Raw genomic sequence first — 25,073 nt, 5'->3', positions numbered from 1 at the left:
AGAAATAAGTTAAATGGCAAAGATGTAGTTAGGTAATAAAAAGATCTACAACATTAATTGTTCTTACAATTTTTTCACATAACCTCAAAATTTATGTGATAAATTCAAATAACCAAGTTGTTGGTTTTTTATTTTCATCTTTTCCAAAATATTTTTTTTTTACGAAATTTTATGAAAATTTACCTTTTTATGTCTCAAATACACTGTAATTTATTAGAATAGAAATATTTATTTCTTCACCTTATTTTGTCTCAAATTTCGAAAAAGAACAATTATTTTCAATCGAAAATTCACCAGTCAAAATATGAGCTGTTTCAAAAAGTTCTATTTTCTGTTCGTCAAAATCTCCACTTTCCGATAGTGTAAAAAAATATAAATTATAATAGTTAATGTTCGCAAAATTTAAGCCTATCAAAAGGCGTTTCATAGAGAATTCATGCATGTTATTTAGGAGCGGCAATATGGCAACAATTCGAAATTGAAATCGAGATAAACCGTTTCCCCCCCCCCCCCCCCCTCCTTTTTCCACTTCCCGATCTAAGATTGCCCGTAATTTATTTATCCTTTCATTTTTGTTATATTCTCTTCCATTTCCATTTGGTTTTATCCTACTATTATTTTTTTTTCACTTTTTATCATTTTCAAAGTCTTCGGCACTGGTCTACATTCCCTACATCGAGAATAACATAACACGATCCGACAGTTTCATCTGACCGCGTCATTGTAGTTTTTATTGATCGGTCGTGACTTCTCAAATGTTGTATAGGAGCAATTACTATAGTCTACATTCTCGAACACAACTCGATTCTAATAATAATAAAATAATCGCTTTTATTAACAAACTATTATTTATTAGGTAGGTATTTCACACATTATTCTATATTTTAGGTACAATGAAAATTTTGTGTCCCTTATAATTGTTATGTGGTATAAATAAATTATAACAAAAAGTTTGATCGAAAGTCCCTCTCCAGCCTCTCTACATCTCAACAATCTAATTAGGCTAGTGCTATCTTTTACAAGTAATGATGAAGCTTAAAAACTGTTCTCGTAATTAAATGATATTTGATATTTCATAAAGTCATCTATACAATCTATCGTATTGAATATCTTTGGGGATAATATTGTAGTTTTTTTATTCTTGATTCTCAATACTATACAGTTAATATGTGAAGTAAAGACTTAAATTACAACTTAAAAATTTCTATACTAATGATGAAATAGAGTTTAAGTAAGCCTTTCTTAAAATATAATAGATGCTTAATTTAAATTTTATTGCATAAATATTTCTGAAGATGATATCATTTTTGTTTCTTGAGGTCCAATTTCATTGCCTTGTTGTTTCTGTACTATCTGTTGCAAGTCATGTTCTTGCACTATTGAGAATATTTTACTTTTCGCAACATTCAAATGATAAGGTGAGAACGACTTCAATGTTGCACCGATGCTCAGAAGAAAAGCGTCGACTGGATCTGATGAATCAAACTCGGTCTGAATGCCCGGCTCGTTGTACGAATGCATTACAGTATCCTCCACATCCACAAACTCTTTCATATGTTTCTTCCTTTTACTTTCTCGTTTAGATACTTTCTCAATTTTCGGTCTTAAGATAGGTTCGTCGGAGTAAGCACTGCACCGATCGTCGTTGTCAGCTTCGTCGTTTTGATCACATTCTTCATCTGTTTCTGCTTTTTCAATCACTATTTTGATATCTTTATAATAAGGTCGCATAAATGACATTTCCCTCTCATATTTGTATGATTTCTTCTGACCTCGTTTATTAATTTTTTGTTTCAAAATACGTCTGTACACATCCCTTATATTTACCCATCTCACTTTACAATCAGCAGCTGAAATTAAAGAAAAAGGAATAAAAAGATCTTATTGGTTTATAACATATTGGTTTAAGACAATCGAGTGAAAAAAATCGTAAAAATATAGGTACCAATTTATAAATCAGGTAATCTATCATATAAGTTCACTTAAATTGACTATAATTAATAAGATGTAAGTATTTCTAACAGTTTTTACATTTTAAATTAATTACGCAAGCTTCTTGATGTATGCAAATGATAAAAAAAAATACTATGCCACTGATTGCAGACTCTCTCTCATACAAAAGGATTTCAATAATCTGGCAGTATATTACACCAAGAATCGCATATGTATTAATGGCAACAAATGCCAAAAAATAATATTCACGAGGCAAAAATGTCCGAATAAATTTACGTAGAAGATAGGTGACTTAATAAAAGAAGTAAAGTCAGTTTGAGACCTGGGTATTACACTGGACTCTAAATTAACTATGAACACATTGCAATAACTAATGAAGCTCTTAAGCGATTTAGATTTATCAAACGTACATGAGATCTTATACAAATATAACTTGCATGAAAACTCTGTACTCAACGTACGTAAGGAGTATCATTGATTATGCATGTGTTTGGTCGCCTCACTATGCAGTACATATAAAAAAATTGAGTCTATACAGAACAAGTTTGTTAGATTCTTGTGCTTCAAGGATTACTCTCATTTCTCCTCTGTTCATACGGCGGAAAAAAGCGATTTACTGTTACTCCATATGTTATGGAATAACCTTATAGACTGTTCAGAATTATTATTGGAATCTATATATCTAAGCGTACCGGAATATAGAAACCGTCACACTGCCTTGTTTCACGTCCTCCAAATACCTAACTACAAATTATGCCCAGAACAGTAGGTATTTTAAAACGTATAACATACTTATATAATCTCAATATTTAATTCACACGAAAATTCAATTGTATAACTGAAACACGAAAACACTAAATCACCCACACCTTCACTCGCCTACACTTATACATACACACTTCATAAACATCACCTTAGTGAACAAAAATTTTATAAACATAAGTTATTTTAATAGGAATAACAATGTTATGTTTTGAATTAAATTTTTCACATAACTTAATAGACAACCTTAAATTAAACAAAGAAAAGCTAAAAAATATTTTCAAAATTTCTCGATCAGAAGTGGAATCGACTTCCGAACACAAAGTAGGGGCACACTCATTCGCTCCGACGTACAATAGCTGCATTGGAATCGTTTATAATAAAAGTAAAACATACCAGGTCGTTTGAGCTCGTCTCCGATCTTTTGCCAGGCGACTTCCCTTGAGTTAAAGTCCATATATTTAGCATGATTGTGGTCGTAGAGAACCGGATTCTCTTTGACAAGTTGCAATAACTTCTTATCGAATCTCTCAGGTGTAGAGAATGTCATGGCAGCGGGCAACCGATATCCGCGGCAACGTCGCACGACTGTCGGGTGTCGGCGCGGCGCCCGGCAGTCGGCTGTCGACGTCGGGTCGTGACTCGGCAATCATTATCGTTATCGGTTACTCTAAGCAACTTCAGACTAACAAGGCCGTGTTGCCACCCTTGTATAGAATATTTACCGCATTCTTGTCTATCAAGTAGTGGTTATAATATTTAATCGATGTATTATCACCATATTACTATACATATCGTATTTAGGTACCTCATATTATGTATTCCATGATTGGCCCATACTATAAAGAATATCATTTCTTAGTATCATTATGAATAAGGGGGTATAACTTTACATAACAATGATATAAAACTTAAAAAACATCTAAACAAATTTTATGAATCAGGAACCTTTATTTTAAAGAAATGTACAATGCTACTTAACAGACATATCTTATAAAATGCAGATCATCTACCTATTTGTATCACAGCTTGTACTAGGTTGATTATCTTTGTTAACAATTTGCTGCAACTCATACTCTTGCACTATCTGAAATATTTTGCTCTTGGCGTGATTCAAATAATATGGCGTAAATTTCCGTAAGGTAGAACCAACCGTTATCAGAAATCCATCTAAAGGATCGGTTGGATTTAATTCTTGGTAATCCTTTCGCTCATCTCGTTTAGTAAATGGTTTCGCTTCACTTGCTTCATTGTCAAACATTGGATTTGAAGCGAACACTTCAGCTGGTAGTTCCACTTCACACGTACTTGCTTCTTCAAGATAGTCTGAATAATCACAAGGTGGTGTGTCTTTGAAGAATGGCAGCATGAAGGACATTTCTTCCTCATATTTATAGTTGTATCTTCTCTGGTTGGGGTAACGATGACGCTCGCGGATCTTTCTACGCATCATGTCTCTCATATTTATCCAGCGCGACTTGCAGAGGTTGGCTGAAATAGGTAAATAGTATGAGAAATAAATAATATAATATTTTATTCTTACTACTATATTACTCTTGAGTGATTTTAAAACTTTGATGAAATTTATTAGAATCTTTCCATATTAAAAATGATTAATTCAATATTGAAGAATAATATCAGCATTTGTTTTGTGCTATGCATTGTGTGGCAAATATATATACATCATACAAAGATATAATTCTTTCAATCTATTAATTAGAGGGCGATCAGCAAAATCACAATTTCAATTGGAATTGAAATTTCCCTAGAAATAGGGAAAAGCAATAGGTATAGGTACTTACGGGGTCGGTGCAAAATGTCTCCAATTTTCTGCCATACAACTTCCCTAGCATCAAAATCCAAATATTTTTTATGCTTTGTGTCGTAGAGTACAGAATTTTCTCTAACTAAATGCAAAAGTTTTAAATCTAAATTTTTATTGAAAGGCAAAGGCATAATTATTTTTGCGATAATGTCGTCAGTCGTCAGCAAGTCGTAATGGTACGGTATATTATCAGCTAGACGTGAATTGTGATCTAAAATTTTCTCCCAGCTGTATAAGCTGACGACTTTGTTACGGCACGAGAACGACTTTATCGGATCATTATTTTTTACACATAATAAGAAACAAAGTAATCTCGAAGGTATCTCGCACTTGAATTAGCTATACACTACTAATGTTAACTCTTTGAAATGTAGTTAGCTAACAACAAAATGTAAGAATTCATAGTACCAAATACGTACTTATTGTTTTTATTATGATTTATGCTCTTCCCGTATTCTTCACGCACGCGTTCCGTTGCCTATAATGAGTAATCGTTATTGGACAATAAGTCAATGAGCATTGGCCAATGGCCGCAGCCCAAAGCCCATGGCTTATGACAGCCAAAGAGTAGGTACTGGTAGGGAAGTACTTTTCAAATTTATTACGGAGTCTTGTACTGCCACATATAAAAAGCTTAGGGATTCAACATATTAAGTTACCTTCAATAATGAAAAGAAACTGTTTTGGCCAAACAATACAATGTCAGTTTAATTATATTAAAAGAATTCTAAATTTTCACTCTTCTCAGTCACTTACTTACTCCTAATCTCGATAGGTGGCGCATTTGTACATTAAACTAGTAAATGGAACTGAATGATCAATGGAACATAACTTAGTAATAATAACATCTAAAATATGACATACGTACCATTAAAACAAATAAAAGTATTTATCGGTATTCATCTATTTTGTTCCTACATAATGAAGTTATATAGCTTTCGTCATATTTTTTTGAGATTTATAATCATTAACAGTTTGGTCTAAGAATGTATTTTAAACTCTAAGATAAATTATTCATCAGAACTCCAGAAGTGCCTCCAATGTAGCGCCAACTTACCTACTTGTCATTTGTCAATGTTGCAACTTTTGCAACGTCTTGACTCTTGGTCTTGGATTAGCTGTCTTCTGAACCTGTCCTGAATCATGAATGAGTCATCGTTAATAATGAAGTTTGCCAGTGAGTCAAAAATCGTATACGGGGGAACTTGTGTTGTGTTGGCTTTTATGTTTTGTATTATTTTTGGAGTTTAGTTTCCTTTTTCATTTGTGCTACCTAATTTTATACAGTGTTTGTCTTTCTATGATCATTTGTATTTGTGTTCTAATGTAATCAGAAGAGTATAATCATGCCTGTGTTTCATACTAAGATAATTGAAAGTATTTTGGAGCCGGTTGCTCAACAGGTGAGTCAAATAATATTTTTAGACTGTCCCTTAATATTGTTAATATTAATATTACGGAGCTGTTTGCTTTATGTTTCTAGGAAAATACCCAAGCCATCAAGGTTTCGTTAATTATGCTAATTACTTGTGTATCTAACTCAAAAAAAGAATTTAATCGAGCGTAGGGTGCTATTGTTGATTTTCAGTTAGCATTTCGATGCATCTAATTAATTCAATTAAGTGTTAAGTACGAACCTTAGCTGCATAACATAAGTACACATAAAATAATACAATTACTTCATAATTACATTGTGTTCTAATGATACATACAATATAATGTAGTTTACTTTATAAATAACATGATTATGTCATAAAATCAAGGATGTCCGAGTATTATTTACATGAAGTGAAGAATAGCCTTAACATTTACATATTATTTACACATTAGACATTTGGGTCAAATAGTAATAAACATTGTTCGTCAAGGGTAATCAGCAATTTCAAGTGACGGACGGTAGAATTCCTGGACACAATATGTTCAAAGGCTTCATACATCCAAACAGTGGAATCATTATTTCCACTTATTCATCAAATCAAAAATTAATTTATTTAGCATTTTAGTAAATAGTATTTGATGGACTTCCCTTTTAAGTTTGCAGAACCTGTGTTAGGGAAGACCACTCTTTCCAACGGAGAAGAATGCTTACATTTAATAAAAACCTAAATTATACTTAAATAAACCAATCTTAGGTATAAAATAAACAAACTAAAATTTGTTTCAATATTGAAGGTAGATTAATATTTGCGTGGCTCACACTAAACTTGTAAATAATAACTTGTAAATTCATACTGGCCTATACTATACTTACACAATATACATTGAAAATAACATTAAATTATTTTAATTCATTCTATGTGATAAGTATTACAGTTTGTGAAAATATTTAATATATTATAATAAAAAAAAGTAAACTACATTAGGTACTAATGTAGTTTACTTTTTTTTATTATAATAATGGATAATCATTATATTGACTATTACTATAATCTAATACTACACCATACAATAAACTTCTGCTGATGTTAACATCAAAATCTTTGTATGTTTAAACATACAAAGCTAAATAATAAAGTTGTATTAAATGTATTAAAGAGATAAATATACTTTTAAATAAAATACATACGGTAAGCAATTTTTAATAATCTTATATCTTCTTATTAATAAAATAAGATTATAAACCTTAGTGTTTAAATAACCACAATTTAAGATATTAGTGATGTTACCAATTGAATATCTTGTTTCTTAAATGTATTGAATAAGGCTTTATTTTGTGGAAATCCATAATAAAATCCAGATTATTTTGACTTATCTTGAGTGTAAATGTCTTGTGCCAGAATTTGTCGAGCCAACATCTCCTGATGATGCCTCTTGAAGAGTCGAAACTCATTTCAAATTGATTGATGACAAATATTATTGGAATTTGCAATCAAGATCTGGACCTAGTTTCTAAAATTAAAATTACTTTTTTTTAAATACACTCCATTTTGAACGTTTAATAGTTCGTGTATTACAATGACTAAAATTTCATCATCTCGTAATCTCTGCCTTGTCAAATAATTCTTCAACCTTGGAAATTGATAGAAATCACTATTGGTGAGGTATATGTGGAGGATGCTTAAGCATTTTGAAGTCAGCAGCCGGGGCATTATTTTGATGAAAAAATTAATTTTTGCTAGTTTGCTTTACTCTGTCTCATGAATTTAGTTTCACAGTTTTTTCTTTTCTTTTTCATATTAAAAGCCACTGACAGTAGGTCCATAGTAGAGATATTCCATCATGACTACCTACCACACCTTTAGTACCCCAGAAAAGTTAGCTCACCTTTCAAGCCGAACAACATGCCTAATGATATGGTATTATTAGGTTTTTGTTTATGTTTCATCTGTGGTTATTAATTTATCTAAGACATATCGAGCATCTTATTGTAATGGTTTCAAAGTAGCTCGAGAAATGCTCAGCTTCTGTATCTGTAAGCATTCTGGGAACTTAATAGTGTGCGGTAAGTTTATACTCCTAAACATTCATGTAGATGTGATGCACACTACCAGTCAATATCCTTGTTTCTTTAGCTATAAACAATTTAGCTTAAGCTGTGGGGGACTGCCAGTAATAGTAATATCGAAATACTAGAAAGATTTCAGAACAAAACATTAAGAAACATGTTCAGTATCCCACAGTGTATTAGTAACAAATACATGTACCTAGACCTCGGCATTAAAACTGTCCGGCAAGAAATAACCCAAACTAGCCTGAAATACCATGACAAACTAACAACACATGTCAACAAGCTAGCCAAGTCTTTGAGCGGAAAGGGTGGCATCAAGTTCACCAGGCTTAAGAGACATTATATCACAAATCTTAGTAAAAGATATCAATAATAAATAAATAAATGGAGAGTTTGATGCAAAGTAATTTTACATCATTTTCGGGCTCTCGACTATGACTCTTTCAGCAGATATCTGCAGCCAAAACAAAAAAAAAAAAAAAAAAAAAAACAATTTATACACTCATTGATATTTGATGAATGTGAATGATTGTTCAGTCAGTACCTTTGTATGACTTCCTGAGCGTGGCTTGTCTTTGGTGGATGTTCTTCCACATTTTAAATCAGCATAAAGATACAGATAGCCTTTATTTCTAGATATTAGTTATGTAGTTAACATGTTTATTTTTTTATTTCCTCTATTTTTTAATAATATATCTAGCTTGTCCACTGACATAGGCCTCCTCTAGGACCTTCCAGTGCTCTCTCTCCCGCGCTTCTCTACACCAAACTGGTCCAGCAACCTTCTTTATGTCATCTTCCCACCTTATATCTGTCTGCCTCTCTTTCTTTTAGCATCTCTCGGGTACCAATGGGTGAGTTTCTTTGACCACTTGTTTGGGCCTCTGATCATATGACCCGTCCATTTCCACTTAAGTTTTTTCACGCTGTGAAAAAAAAAACAGCATACCAACATGCAAATATAGAATATAAAGCATTTGCATCTAAAGTATCCTGTTATTACACACAGTTCCATTTTATCTATTATTAACAACACACTCCAACAAACTGTTGAGTCGTTTATTATTGTCACCTCATATATTAGTACAACCAATCCTTATACAACTCACAAATCGTGACCTGCACACCTCATCTCATCATCTATAAACTTCATTTTTTTTTATACAAATTCAAATATTTTTATTAAAAATAGGATTTAAAATCACTTATTGAATGTCTAAAACTACCACCCATTCAAAAGAGACAGGAACTCAACGGGCTTTTTTTTTTTTCAATATAAAATATGGATTACAATGTGATATCGTACAATAAACATTTATAATTAAAGCGCCTGAGGGTGTTCCCTTTATTCCCAGTAAGTGGTGTCATTAAGAAAATTGTTTATGCTATAATCTTTCCCACACAAACGTTTTCTTAACAATTCTTTTAAATTTAGTAACACATTTGTTTTGTACATTTTCTGGGATCATATTGCAGAAGCATATTCATCGCCCAACAAAAGATTTACTAACTCAACCCAACCGAGTAGTAGGCATAACAAGTTTATGTTTGATGAACATAATGAAGCTATCATAACAATAATGGGTTAATGATCTGTGATATCTAATATTGAAATGATTTAACCAATTTATTCTATAATTATAGATGATTTGATTTACTGGTTCTCATGTTAAATACTGTATGTCCATGGTGCCATAAATTATTAGTGCTGTAAGGATATACAAACAAACAAAAAAATAAGAATTTATAACTCAACTATTAGTGTCACTTAAGTAGTTACTACTCAAGTAGGGTTATTATGCTGTAATGATAATGACACCACTTGAATCAACTACACATGATTAGTATAGATCACACACACACACACTCTCACACCTTTTTCCCGTAGGGGTAGGCAGAGTCACCTATACAAACCTCACATGCTTCCTCTACATTCATTACTCTTCCTTTTTGCAAAGCATCCCCAATTTGGCAATAATGTTGTATGAGGTTTCTCATGATACACACTTGTATTATCTATATATATATAAAAATGAATTGCTGTTCGTTAGTCTCGCTAAAACACGAGAATGGCTGGTCCGATTTGGCTAATTTTGGTCTTGAATTATTTGTGGAAGCCCAGGGAAGGTTTAAAAGGAAGGTAAATAAATATAAAAAAATGTTCGGAATTAAATAAAAACAACAATTTTGTTTTTCCTTTGATGTGCCCATACATAATTTCTATGAGAGAATTTATTGATGCACAGTTTGACAGGTCTGCTGTCAAACAATTTCATTACGACAGCAGGGTGCATATTTTACGAAGTAATTCTTGATGTTATAATATATTATTGACACATTAATATTAAAACATTATTTTATTTATTATATACAGAACAACGTCTGTCGGGTCAGCTCTCGTATATGTTATATATTTGATCAGTGTTATTCTTTCTTCACTCATTTGCTCATTGGATCATTTAAAAAATAATAATTCTAATTAGATACCATATTATATTATACATTATCAAAATTTCTAGACATTAATGCAAATATACAGTAAATCTGGTGTGTACTATACTCTCACATAAAGAATTCCAAACTGTCTTGAACTATGGTATAACACACTATATATTTTATATACTTTAATAAAAGAAATTTTTATTTATTTTTTATGGTGGCCATTGTACAATTCCATATCTTGATTTTATTATACTGTTAAAATTTATTGAAATTTGACACTGTTTCTTTAGAACTTTTTTATGCGACTGCAGATCATGTGGTTGATAAATGTGCTGAATTTTCTTATTCATTCAAGGCCCTGGTTTATGGCCTTCGATTAGTATTCAATTACATTAAATAAACTTCTTCAAAACTTTCTTCTTATAAAGAACTTGAACCAAGTAAGGCTTTTAGCACAGACATGGATCCAAATAGATGCCGTGAGTGTATGTATTTTACTTGTCAAAAAGAGGAGCAATGCCCTTCCTTTGACGATTATATTTAATATTTTATTATGATTTATAAAACTGCCGATTTTAGAAATAAGCAATACCGACTATTGATGTACTGAAAACGTCAACTAATGATGAGGTGAGTGGCTAAATGTTAGGCTCGATGCACTGGCATTTTTAACGATGTCACAGCGGGTACAAAAAAAAAGGGCACGCTTGATTTTCATACAGACGGCGTTATCTACTTGGATCTATGTCTGTGTTTTTGAGTTTCTGGTCTCTCATCGCCATCTTTTTTGGAAGAGAATGAAATGCTAGAGGGTCACCTGATCTAAGTGAGTAAATTTAGTTAAAAAACATATCTATATTTTTTAACTTAATTAATATTATACTTTAAGTTATTATATTAAAAACAATATATTTTCTATTTGCAGATATATATAGATTGTATATCTAATCATCAAAAACTTATATTTGAATATATTATGTAGAATAATATTAACATAATATAATAATATTGACACACTTTTTACACAAATTATCTTGGGTTACAAGAAAATGATATATTTAATACAATATACTTACTTAAACATACATAAATTCATATAACATACATATAAACATACATAAATACATTTAAACATCCATGAATCGGAAACAAACATCCATATTCATCATATAAATGCTTGCACCTACAGGGATTCGAACCCGGGACCTCTAGCTTAGTAGGTAGGATCGCTAACCACTTGGCTATACAGGTCGTCAAATGATCAAAATGATCAAAATCACAATGGGTTAACAGCACAAAAGAGAAAACATATTAATTTTCTGGTAACTGCATGCCTTCACAACTAAGTAGCGTATTATTTTAATGAGAAAGTCAATAATGACTGCAAGCCGATTTAATGAAGGCAGTGCAGATGTGACCTTGAGATGTGTCGCAGCCTGAGACCTTGGCCTACACAGCCACCGGATGCTGGAATGCCTCCACTCGTTGCGTTTTTTACGAGACGCTCGAGTTCAGTAATTCCGGACTTTGTGTGATCGAGATCGGATTTCGATTGCTGTAAAAAAAAAATAATTTTACGTTTTGACATAATAATAATATCCCAATATTAACGATTTTCAAACTATCGTTACACTACTAGATTAGAATAACACCTTTTTGGTGCGAGATTTCAAAGTGAATCTTTTGTCACGCGACCGCGGCGTGACATAAGAGATTAAAAATAATATTAACGTTGGATTGTTTACACTTTCAATTGTTTTTTCATTCGAAATAGACAAATAAGCGATTTTTCTAGAAATTGTGATAATTATATTGAACCAACATAAGCTTTTTACACCTAGTTACTACTTACTCGGCTAAGGAGTTTTTGTAATCCTTTTGTAGGGCGATGTAACATGGAAGTAGGTAGGCCTATATGCTTTAAAACGTGATCCCAGAAAATGTTCAAAACATACAAATATACCTAACACGAAATTCAAAAGAATTCTTAAAACACATTTATTTTACCTTTTTATTTCTATAACATAACTTTCTATTTAAGAATCCTACAGATTGGGAATGGAGCGCCCTCAGGCTATTATAAGTTATAAGTTTAATTGTAACGGAATTTTATATAAAATGCATTTATTTTCTCAAAATTGATTCCTTTAGAATTCTTTTTGATGTCATTTCTAATATAATAGATACTACTACCGCTTCGGAAATAAATGGCGCTCTGAGAGAGAAGAAGCGGCGCAGGAAACTCTCCCAGCATTCTTTTTTTGCGCTCTTTTCAATAAAAATATACAATATTGTACAGTCATTTCTATCGCTATAAAATAATCACAATCTAGTCCCATATATGTCCGATCATTTAGATATTCAGCAGTGGAGTAATAGGATTTACGACAGAGCCATTTAATTTATAAAACATTAAAATTTAGTTATAGATAATGTCTGAACAGTGGCTGGGAATTATTATAGAAGTGTATACATTTACCCTTAAAGTTATTATGTATCCTATGAAGCCTACTAGAATTAGTTACAAGCAATCCCTTATTTCTAGTGTTATAATAGAGAAAATCACTATTAAGAGAAAAAAGGTGACAATTTTTGTGAACGTATATTAAATTTTCATAAATGTACTGACAATGAACAGTCATAATATTTATGTATTTAAATTTTTCTTTGAGAGACTGTCTATAACCAAGCTGATATATAGCACAAAGCCCTGATATATAAAAAAAAGAATCCCGCTGAATTTCCTATTATATGAGCCATTAGTTATAATCGAATGCGTGGTAGTTTTTGATATTCAATAAAATATTATCATTACATACCATATCCTGTTTCGAATAAAAAATATTTGAATTGCAATGATTGAATGAATGTAATGAATCCTGCGGTATTGGTTAAATTCTAACCCCCTTATTCATAATAGTCTGCTAACTTAAAGCATTGCTAATTCTCACTCTGTCTTCTTCTATTGACCTAAGTCAGAATGAGAAAAAACACTGCTTAAACGCTGTTTTAAGTTAGCGGACCATTAGGAATAAGGGGGTAAATCTCGAGAATACCAGCTACCTACTAATGTAATTAATATTGAATTGAATTTGATTGTAGAAGTCCGATTCGCATCAAATTATGAAGTAATTAGGGGAGTGTATTAACGTTAAGCCTCCTCTCCACTATCGGCGATGATCGCTACTTGTATGATCGTCTGTCATCGGCAAGTAAATCGTTTATCATCGTGAAGACATCCACACGATCGTCCGTAATCATTTATTGAGCGGCAGTCCTTCAAGGTGGGCGTGGATCTAGTGTGTTTATAGCTACCATTTATTTTGTTCCAGTGTACAATCATTTTGTCTATTTAGTTGAACAAAAAAAAAATGGAAAGGAAGAAGGAGGATGACTTTCTTAATGATACCACAGATTGGGAATGGAGCGACCGCCCTCAGGCTATTAAATAATAAGTTTAATTGTACAATGTTACTTTGTAAATGTTACTTTAATTGTAAAACATACTTTTGATGAAAAAAAAAGCCCGCTGAGTTTGTTGCGCCCATTCTTCTCAGGCCTGAGGCATTCAATTGGGAATGGGTGGTAGTTTTTTTTTTGACTTTCAATAAGTGATTTCACATCCTATTTCGAATAAAAATATTTGAATTTGAATTTGAAGATGGTGGTGTCTGAGCATTCATCTTAATAGAACAAAGTTAATATACCTATCCAAGTAAATTAAACATATTATGTAATCCAAGTCGTCGCTAACTATGTGCCTTATGAGGAAGCTCGCTGTGGCTCAGCGGGAAACGGAGAGGGCTATGCTCGGAGTTTCCCTGCGAGATCGATTTAGAAATGAGGAGATCCGTAGGAGAACCAAAGTCACCGACATAGCCGATTATGAAAGTGAAGTGGCAGTGGGCAGGGCACATAGCTCGGTGGACAGATGGCCGTTGGGGCAGTAAAGTCCTCCAATGGCGACCACGTACCGGAAGGCGTAGTGTTGGTAGGCCCCCCACAAGATGGACCGACGATCTGGTCAAGATCGCCGGAGTAGGATGGATGAGGGCAGCGCAGGACCGATCGTCATGGCAATATTTGGTGGAGGCCTTTGTCCAGCAGTGGACGTCTTCCGATTGAAATGATGAATCCTAGTTACTAGCTTCGCTCACTGTCCAGTGTGTAATCTCCGATTGTAAAGAGGCGCCATTAGTGTAGGTACCAGCAATATTGAGCCGTTCCATCAAATCCGTAACATTAAAAAAAAATATATCAATCTGTACTCTCCGCTTACACTCTCTGAAATTTATTTATTTATTCAGACACAACACAGATTTTTACAATAGTAAGATTACAAATAAACAAACTAGATTACAAAACAGTTCGATTAATTAAATACTAATTTTTTTTAACTACCCGCTAATAAGTGATAAGACTTCAAGCCTATTAATAGGGAGCACATACAAATAATAGTATGTTATTAATATTAAAGGTTTACATAAGAGGTGTATTAAATTAAATCTCTATTAATTTATTTTATATTTTTGAGCGTTTGAGGTCGGTTTTGTTCAACGTAGTTTTTTTTTAACTTTTAGTGTCATTAATCAGGTAAGCTATAAGATATCATTGCTTTTTATTGTCATATATGTATGGATGTGTGAGGTGAGTGAAAGAGAAGGAAGAACGTTCGTTTGACGTTGTTCGTTGTGTGTGGATAGGACCTTAAAAGAGCCGCGGTGTTGGGATTATGCTCGTCCTACGTGTCAGCCAATAAGTGCACTAGCACATAGTTTGACGGACAGATGACGCAGTGTTGGTAGGCTCCCCACAATATGGACCGACGTTCTCGTCAAGATCGCCGGAATACATGCAATGGAGGCAGCGCAGGACCGATCGTCAGCAGATCTTTGGGGGAGGCCTTTGTCCAGCAGTGGACGTCTTCCGGCTGATGAAGAACGTGTCAGCCAGTGTGTGACTCACCCCTATATTTGATGACTTATGGTGCCATTTCACCTTTTGCTTCCACTTACAATATATTAAAAAATAACATAGTACTTAAACAACCTTCAAGCTGCATCTCGTTGACCAAGAAAATACATCCTGTAACTCGTCATACCTGCTAAACAAAATCAAGGTAAACATCCGTATATCAATTATATCAATATCAGTTAAATCAGTTAAAAATATTTTCAATGTCAATTTTAGATTCAAATCTTTTTTTTTTATGGAAAAAGAGGACAAACGAACGTACGGGTCACCTGTTCACCGCCACCCACATTCTCTTACAGCACCAGAGGAATCACAGGATCGTTGCCGGCTTTAAGGAAGGTGTACGCGCGTTGAAGGTACACATGTCGTATCGTCCCGAAAACGCCGTACAAGGAAATTCATTCCACAGCTTTGTGAAAGTAAGCTCTTTGAAAATCGCACTCTGTAGGACCGGAAATAAGTAGTGCCCAAACCGAGACTTAAATAACAGTATCTACTTATTATTAAAATAGTTGTATTTAACAAATATTTAGGTCGATATATAATATTGACACACTCTTACACAAATTATCTTGCCACAAACTAGGTATAGCCTGTACTATGGGTACAAGACAACGATATTTTCAATACAATATACTTACTTAAACATACATAATATAAACATCCATGACTCGGAAACAAACATTCATATTCATCATGTAAATGTTTGCACCTACCGGTATTCGATCCCGGGACCTCTAGCTCAGTAGGCAGGGACACTAACCACTGGGCTATAGGGGACGTCAAATATAACGGTAGATAGCAATAAACTCAGCGAAAATATATCCGTGCCCTTCAAGATTGGGGTTGGGCACCGCAGTGTCGGGGCGCGGCACAACCCCTGCGTCAGCCGAGCACCCTTGAATGTCACGAGCCATCACCATGACACATCCGCGCCCTTCTCTATAACATCACGAGGAAATGACGTCTTAATGGCTGTTTACCCTATAGATATCACTACATAATATTGTATAGTTGCGGAAACAACTTTTATCTACACCTATGCTTTAAATCCTCTATTAAAGATTCTGAAACAGCTTATTGACAACATTAAAACACCCAATGTTCTAATAACCATTACATAACCCAAAAAAGTGTTGTAATGTTGTACTGAATTTCATAACAACACTCCTATTTTTTTTTCATTCCCTTCATGCTCAAAGAGTTTTAACAGACAGCCACATTCTTATTGCTCGATGCGTGGCATCTGTATGAATTTCAAAAAAAGAACATTTTTGTTTACGTGCGTTCCACACTACCAGAACGTCGCGCGCCGTAAAAAAAAAAGTAGGTTATTCGAATCCCATTTTTCTTCGATATTGTGTTTGTTTTGTTTACAAAAAATGAGCGATTAATTTCCAAAAGAACATAATATTCTAGTGAATTTTAATTATTGCACTATACAAAATGTAAATTACTACTAAAATAAATTATTATTTCATTAAAACTTACTTTATTTGTATATAATCAGTAATGGATGATATTAGGTTACTACTAGTACTGGCCGTTTTAATGTTAGTAGTAAGCTAACTGTTTCAGAATCTTTTAGAGGATTTATATTTTGGTGTAGATAAAGTCTTGTATGCGACTGTTGATAATTAGGTATTAAAACACTCATGTGATACTATTATCACACTCGGCTTCGCCTCATGTGATAAATCCACATTCGTGTTTTAATACCCCTTATTACACAACAGTTGCATAAATAACTATAAGTTAATCTTAATATATATAAATTACGTGACAGGTTGTTTGTCCGCGATGGACTCCTAAACTAATGAACGCATTTTTATGTGGATTACTTCATGGAGTACAGTTTGATCCAACTTGAGAGATAGGATAATTTTTATTTCGATTTGGGACCCATAATTATTTTTATTTTCAATATTTGTTTTGTATGGTCATATTTTCTATGAGAGAATTTAGTGACGCACGGTTTGAGAGTTCCGCTGTGAAACAATTTCATTATAACAGCAGGGAGCATTTTTTACGAAATAATTCTTGATGCTTTGAAATATTATTGGCAAATTCCTATAAAACAGTATTTTTATTAACCTCAGAACAACGTCTGTCGGGTCAGCTAGTAATTTATAAGTATTTATCATTGACTTACAGTAAGCAACTAGATTCCCAATCGCCTATTATAAGGTAGTCAAAATTTGTCGGAGCGGTATTGTGTGTACATAATATATATACACTTTTACATATAACATTAAAACATTCATTCAAATTAAAACCTTAATTCGTGGCAGTAATGTTCAAAGTCTATTGTATACGGTCATTAGAAGCTCGGTCGCGAACACGAGGCAAGAACATTTAAGTCAAGTTAGTTACACAATTTTATTTATTTAAAGGGGCACATACCTGAAAAATTTTTAAGTTTGGATATGCTGTTTTATTAAAAATAGCTCTGTCGTAAATCCTACTACTCCACAGCTGAATATCTAAGTGATCGGACAGCCTGGGACTAGATTATGATTGTTTTATAGCGATAGAAATGACTATACAAAATTGTATATGTTTATTGAAAAGAGCGAAAAAAAAAGAATGCTGGGAGAGTTTCTTGCGCCGCTTCTTCTCTCTCAGAGCGCCAATTGTTTCCGAAGCTGTTGTAGTAGCTACCTAGTATATTAGAAATGACATCTCAAATAATTCTAAAGGAATTAATTTTGAGAAAATAAATGCTTTTTATGCATTTTTGTAATTTCTTTGAAATTCAGTATTTCTGTCATTAGTTTAAGAATATTTAAAAAACTGAAGTTGATGCAGTTATTGGTTTCTTATAAATCGAGGGCATGACTTCTTACACGACTTGTCTCTAAGTCTCGAAGTTTCCGACTTGGCAATCACCGCCTTCCCAAAACACCAACCTGTACAAGGGTTCCGTTTTTTGCCATTTGGCTACGGAACCCTAAAAAGAAGGGAATAAATTATACTTAGTTCAAAAAAGTTTAGAAACTCATTATTGAGAACCGAATGTAAAAGTAGAAAACATTTTTTAAATATAGCGGGTTCGTTCTTTCCTAATATTGTGATATTCTTCACTGTCGAATTATTGCGCACTGAGCGAGCTAACAACTTGTACGGTGAGAGAACCACAAGCTATATTGTTCCTCGCCTAATTAATCAACTACCCTCATTTCTGTCCAATGCAGTGACCCATAAAAATATTAAACAAAAACTGAAAGAATATTTCCTAGGTAATCTTTGATCGCATTTGTAATTAATAAGATGATCATAGGATGCCTGCGAAATGTTTGAAATATCTGGTTTTTTGGTTGCTTCGTGTTGAAATAAATATTGGTAAGGTACATATTATCTGTAGTTGATTTCTATTAGGTATTAGTATGTAATTATTGTACTTGTAGCCAATTGTTACTTTCTATAGATATTAATAATTGTATGTAGGTACAGAATTTAATGTTAAGATTATATTTATTTTGTAAAAAACTAAAATAAGGCGTAAACTTAGATAATACATTGAGGTCAAACCTCTGTGGTTTTTACAATGTATCTTATTTGTTCACATTTTGTAAAATATGTATTTCGATAAAAATTTAAAATAAAATAAAAAAAATTAAAAAATACCTGCTTTTTGACTTTTAAAATTGACCTGTGTTATTTCAATAACGGGACAGCGGGAACGGTATTGTTGGTTCGAGATATGATCGACACGTAATAACAGCTACGACCTCGGTCAACGTGATGCAATGTCTTGTAATAATAGATTGAAAGTGAAGACGGCCCGCCCACGCTAGTCAGCGGCCAGCGGCGCGCTCTACTCACCGGACGTTTGAACCCATTTATCGCCTGCTGACGGACACATCTGCACAAAACTTGCTACAGCCCGCGACGTTATCTTCCTTATAACTAAAAAAAAGTGTGTGTGTTCTTATGTATGCACGCAAGAAGTTATACTTCTTTGGCCTGACGAAGCAAAAATCATTAAAATGATTTATTCCTCGTGCTATTCTACGTTTTTAGAAAGAACAATTTTGTATAAATTCTGCAAAGATGGCTTTGACACTTAATTATAAAATAATTAATACGGCTGTATGGGCTTGAACCCTTTGCCTGTCCTAATGATGGACGAGACCAAAAAAAATAACATATGACGCAAACGTCAGAAAATTGTAGGAACCAACTTCAACCTGTTACTTTTTTGTAACTGTGATGCGCACGCATCTTAAAATTTCATTACATATTTTTTTCATAACGCGCCAAAAGAAGTATAACTTCAAAAATATATCTTCTAATCTAAATCTGTTCAAAGTCAAAAGTCAAAGTCAAAGTTTTTATTTGCATAAACATGTTAGATTGATGTTACATAAATATTGTTGAGTACATGTTTGCCACATTTATGACGTGCAAATTTTATAAAATACATTTCTTACAATACAAAAAAAAAACATTATTTACAATAATATAAATTTAACAAAAGATTAGTAGCAGTATTATATAGTATATAGTCAAGTTTTTAGTTGAAAATATTCGTCTAATGAATATAAGCAGTTTTTACTAAGGTATATTTTCAATTTAGATGAGAAATTCCTATTTGACGATACCTCTCTTATTATTTTTGGGAAGTGATTTAGATTTTTATGCACATACACAAACAGTTTTTCCGAAATAATGTAGTTCTACAGCAAGGTACTTGTAGTTTGGTGGGGTCCCTGGATGGGAAAAGAGAAGTGTTTTCATGTTTACTGAATTCGCTAAATTGTTTTCGAACAAACATACAGCACTCAAATATGTATCAGATTTGCGTAATAACCGGACATACAAACAATCGAAAAAAATTCTATGAACTACTTTTTTGTATTCTTTAAAAAACCGGCCAAGTGCGAGTAGCATTCGCCCACAAAGGGTTCCATACTACATATTATCTATTAAAATGCGTTCGTTGTGTGGGAGCCTCCTTAAATATTTAATTTATTCTGTTTTTCAGTATTTTTTGTTAAAGTGGCAACATAAATTCATCAACTGTGAAAATTTCAATGTAAGGACGGACAGAGGAGTAATAGTAGTTAGTAATAGGGTTCTGTTCTTAACCTTTGGGTACGGCACCCTAAAAGTATTAAATGTATGTACATTTTTATTTGTAACGGTTTTATTATCTACATGTGCTGCAACAATGAGAACACGTTAGCAACACGAAATGTGTATAAAATGTGATAGAACGCTAGTGGGCAGTGAGTGGTGTCGCGTTCATGAATGAACCTCGTCCTAATTAGGTGCGCTGCGTACGCGCACCGTATATGGCGCCTTACGTGCCTACTGCCTTGTGGCGCCTTCGTAACAAACTGCCCACTCATTACGTCATTGTCACAATAGGTAAAGAAATGTTGATTTTACTGTCAGACTAAGTCTAATGTTTCATGTGAATGCTGGTGCTCTAATAAAAAAAAATATAGGCTATTTTCTAGATATAGCAGAATTTAAATCTGAACTAAAAAAAGCTATGCTGCTTGCTTTATTTCTTGCGCTAGTGTACCTGTAACAGTCTTATCTACGTGTCCTTTGCGAAGTCGAATCATATATTTGTATAGGTCTAATAGCCTAAACACATTGTCGGATTTGGTCCTGCCGAACCATCGGACACGGTCCGGTACCGGACTATATTAGATGGTAGGTATGTCGCATTGTCCATCGCACAAGATTATTAGTATTACCATCCGGACCGTAGCGAGAACGACGGCGGACCAATAGGTTCGCGGTGCCCACACCCACCGGACCGTCCGATGGTCCGACCGTACCAAATCCGACTATGTGTTTAGGCTATAAAGCGTCTTCGACCGACATCCCCGAAAGTGTAACATACGCTCGCCACCGTATCACTAAAGTAAAACTAAGTAGGTACATCGTATATACCTACATAGTTATTATATTACACTAGCTGACCCAGCAAACGTTGTATTGCCGATATTAAAATCGCGATACAAAAGTAACTGTTGATCGTAGATGGGTGAAAATTTGAAGTTGTATGTATTTTTTAATGCTGACTCATAATCAAACAAATTTAAAAAAATGTCAAAAAAATAAAAATTGCCGTGGACCACCCTTAACATTTAAGGGGATGTTGTATATGTATTTTTAATGCTGTTTTTTTTTAAATAAATTTAAAAAAAACACAAAAATTAAAAAAAGTTGGCGTAGACCACCCCTGACATTTAGGGGGATGAAAAATAGTTGTTGTCCGATTCTCAGACCTACCCAATATGCACTCAAAATTTCATGAGAATCGGTCAAGCCGTTTCGAAGGAGTTTAACTACAAACACCGCGACATGAGAATTTTATATATTACTAGCTGACCAGACAGACGTTGTTCTGTACATAATAAATAAAATACCGTTTTTGATGAATTTGTCAATAATTTTTCATTGTAATATAATAATATGCTCCTTGTTGTTATAATGAAATTGTTTCACAGCAGAACTGTCAAACCGCGCGTCAAAAATACTCTCACAGAAAATATGTCCAAACAAAACAAATATTGGAAATAAAAATAATTATGGGTCCCAAATCGAAATAAAAACTATCCTATCTCTTAAGTTGGACTAAACTGCACTCCATGAAGTAATCCCCATTGAAATCCGTTCATTAGTTTAGGAGTCCATTGAGGACAAACATTGTGACACGAGATTTATATATATTAAGACTAGCTGACCCGACAGACGTTGTTCTGTTCATAATAAAAAAAACTCTTGCGGATGAAATTTTGGAAAATCCGTTCTTAGCTGACCTCTACTCTGTGAAAAGAATATTCCTACCAAATTTATTTTGTTTTTTTGTGGAAGTCCAGAGAAGGTTTAAAAGGTGAATAAATAGGAAAATGTTGCAACATTAAATAAAAACAACAAATTTGTTTTTCCTTTGATGTGTCTATACATAATTTCTATGAGAGAATTTATTGACGCACGGTTTGACAGTTCTGCTGTGAAACAATTTTATTACGACAGCAGGGTGCATATTGTACGAAGTAATTTTTGATGTTATGATATATTATTGACAAATTCATATAAAAACATTATTTTATTTATTATATACAGAACAACGTCTGTCGGGTCAGCTAGTCTCTTATATATATATATATATATATATATATATATATATATATATATATAAGAGACTAGCTGACCATATATATATATATATATACAGATAATCCAGTTTTTTAGCCATATATTTTGTTGAATTGATTGATTTGACTGAAGATAGTGAATAATTCTTACTTTTTTATGAAGGCTACTGCTTATCTCATAACTACCTAAGTAGGAAGATCTAACCTGCTAGTAATTAATAATAAAAGTGTTTTAAAATAACTAAAAACATGTTTGGTTGAAAAGAAAAAGGTTGAAATTTAAAAGGAACATATCCTGCCTTTTCAACGATAAATGAAAAATAAAAATAAACAAAAATCTTATCTTGAAAAATGGAATAATTTTATCAAATTAATGTATCGTCATCACTCCTCGATAAATCTACGAAGTTTGAACGAAATCTGAACGACATGCCACAAGTTAGGATATCATCCCCACCATCTGGATGTGTGGCGGTCCTCCACTGAGCGGTTTTCAAGGAGCTTTCTTCCCCGTACTGCAAAGCTATGGAATGAGCTTCCTTGTGCGGTTTTCCGGGGACGGGGACGATACGACATGCGTACCTTAAAAAAAGCCACCAACACCTTCCTTAAAGGCCGGCAACGCTCCTGTGACTCCTCTGATGTTGTAAGAGAATGTGGGTGGCGGTGATCACTTAACACCAGGTGACCCGTACGCTCGTTTCTCCTCCTTTTCCATAAAAACAATTATACACATCCCAGCGAAAACCCCATCTATTGATCAATTCCGGCCGCTTTTTCTCAACTTCTTGCTTTTATCTTATTATTATTAATATTTAAAAAACTAGGATTGTTACCTTTGCCGTCGCTTTACATCTTCGAGATATGTATGTTTGTAAAAAAAAATAAAGAATTGTTTAAATCAGCTAATGATCTAAATCCGCGGAAACGACGTGATCCACAAAGACTCGTTCTTCATGATGTTCCAAAAATTACCAAATATAATAAAAGTTGTGTATGTAATTGTGTTCGTATTTATAATAAGTTACCGAGTAGCATAAAAAATTTAAATTCTAGATTATTCAAGAATAAGCTATATAGTTGGCTAAATGATTATAATTTTTATAGTATTAAGGACTTTATGGAAATGAAATTCTGATTATATTCATTGTGTTTAAATATTTGCATGCTAGGAATAGTGCTGGCAAAACATGTAAGCTCTTATTATTTATTTAAATTTAAACACCATTGTATACTATGTTTTTTGCAAATAAATATATTATTATTATTATTATTATTATTATCTCATCAGGTGTTTGCAGAAGAACCAATCCCACCTAAAACATAGCATCGCCTTACTGCGAGACCCGGGTTGTTTGAAACAGTCTGTGAAGCCTGACCGACCTTGTCACGACCTTTATTGACGTTCTTGTCGTACGTGATCCAATTTTCGTCACCAGTTATCCATCTCTTAAAATCGGTTTGATTACGGCTCAATTAATAATATTCGTAAAATGAGTACAGGGTTGACTTGGTTTCTTTCAGTGAGTCCGTGTGGCACCCATTGTATCCTGTCAAAACTGTTTTGTGGTCAGTTCTCGGTTTTAAAATGATGTTGCAACTACTGATACGCCAATCGTACTCCACTTTTTCAATAATGGCGTAAACTTAGTTTACGGATTTGTCTCCGCTGCGCTCTAGGCTCGAGTACGCCCAATTGGGCGTGGTATTCGTTGCCGCATTTTGCGCCTACGTCTGATGTATCTAGTCTGAGCTCAGCGGAGACCAATCCTTAATTTAACTTTCAATAGTTGATTTTATCGTTTCGTGACAGAACTTCGCAGGATTGATAAAGGCATTGACATAATGGTTTCACATGTGATTATGGAATCTTGTTTTGCCATATCAGCTGCATGCCATATCATAGAACGTGACTCAATATTGAATACATTACTGCCCACATGGAAACAACGACTAATTTGATATAATTTATTTACGTGTCTGAATGTTGTCGAGTCTTCTTTACATTATACGTAACAGAAATACTTGCTTTATTAAGGTAAACTATGGTCGAAGGAGGCGATGGCTGCTCCCTGCGTCATGCTCGAGGACGGGTGCCAAATTTACATTAAACCTCTAAACTGTACATGTTGCTGGATGACACATGATTTCAAACGCTATGAATGACATTACTATCACCACTACCATTTTTATGTTCTCCTGGTGCCTCTACGTCGTGCGCATGACGTCATAATATATTAAGGTATACTCGCGTCATACATAAGACGATCTCTTCTTCAACAATGATCGCCTGGTTCCAAACACTGTATAATACTTCCTATATCATTCCCTCGCCGTCTGAATCCTATACACTTACCTGTTTGTGTCTTTATCGTCTGGCTTTTTCGTTTCATCGATTTTGAAATCACAATGATTCCAAAGAAGTTTCACTTCAAAAAATCTCAAGAGTTATTTTTTAGGTACAGCCGAAGTATCAGTTCACGAACAATATATTTGTTATCTTAAACTAGATACATACGAGCACAGCACTATCAGTACTAGTACTATA

General features: G+C 33.5%; 3 protein-coding genes across 4 annotated transcripts in view; 1 reads left to right on the top strand and 2 right to left on the bottom strand.

The window, feature by feature from the left end:
• Positions 1-829: 829 nt before the first annotated feature.
• LOC126970188 (uncharacterized) lies at positions 830-3,349 on the bottom strand. The gene is made up of 2 exons (XM_050815970.1): positions 3,112-3,349; positions 830-1,850 (listed from the first exon to the last, which is right to left on the bottom strand). The coding sequence occupies exons 1-2, from the start codon at positions 3,263-3,265 to the stop codon at positions 1,273-1,275; spliced, it is 732 nt and encodes a 243-aa protein (XP_050671927.1). The 5' UTR covers positions 3,266-3,349; the 3' UTR covers positions 830-1,272.
• A 297-nt stretch (positions 3,350-3,646) lies between these two features.
• Positions 3,647-5,074, bottom strand: LOC126970196 (uncharacterized). 2 transcript variants are annotated; one of them, XM_050815979.1, is made up of 2 exons: positions 4,518-4,947; positions 3,647-4,206 (listed from the first exon to the last, which is right to left on the bottom strand). In XM_050815979.1, the coding sequence occupies exons 1-2, from the start codon at positions 4,669-4,671 to the stop codon at positions 3,725-3,727; spliced, it is 636 nt and encodes a 211-aa protein (XP_050671936.1). In that variant the 5' UTR covers positions 4,672-4,947; the 3' UTR covers positions 3,647-3,724. The 2 variants fall into 2 exon arrangements, 1 of the variants encoding a protein (XP_050671936.1); XR_007730544.1 differs by lacking the exon at positions 4,518-4,947 and adding an exon at positions 4,960-5,074 and having other exon boundaries at positions 4,057-4,206.
• Positions 5,075-5,702: 628 nt separating this feature from the next.
• Positions 5,703-25,073, top strand: part of LOC126970135 (vinculin) — a 70,347-nt gene continuing 50,976 nt past the window's right edge. The window contains exon 1 of the mRNA XM_050815873.1: positions 5,703-5,943. Within this exon, the coding sequence (XP_050671830.1) occupies positions 5,887-5,943 (57 nt within the window). The 5' untranslated portion in view covers positions 5,703-5,886. The remainder of the gene's footprint in view (positions 5,944-25,073) is intronic.

This window comes from Leptidea sinapis, chromosome 20, assembly GCF_905404315.1.
Source record: "Leptidea sinapis chromosome 20, ilLepSina1.1, whole genome shotgun sequence".
Classification (NCBI taxonomy): domain Eukaryota; kingdom Metazoa; phylum Arthropoda; class Insecta; order Lepidoptera; family Pieridae; genus Leptidea; species Leptidea sinapis.
Note: the sequence above shows the minus strand (reverse complement) of the source record. Positions and strands in the feature narration are given on the sequence as shown.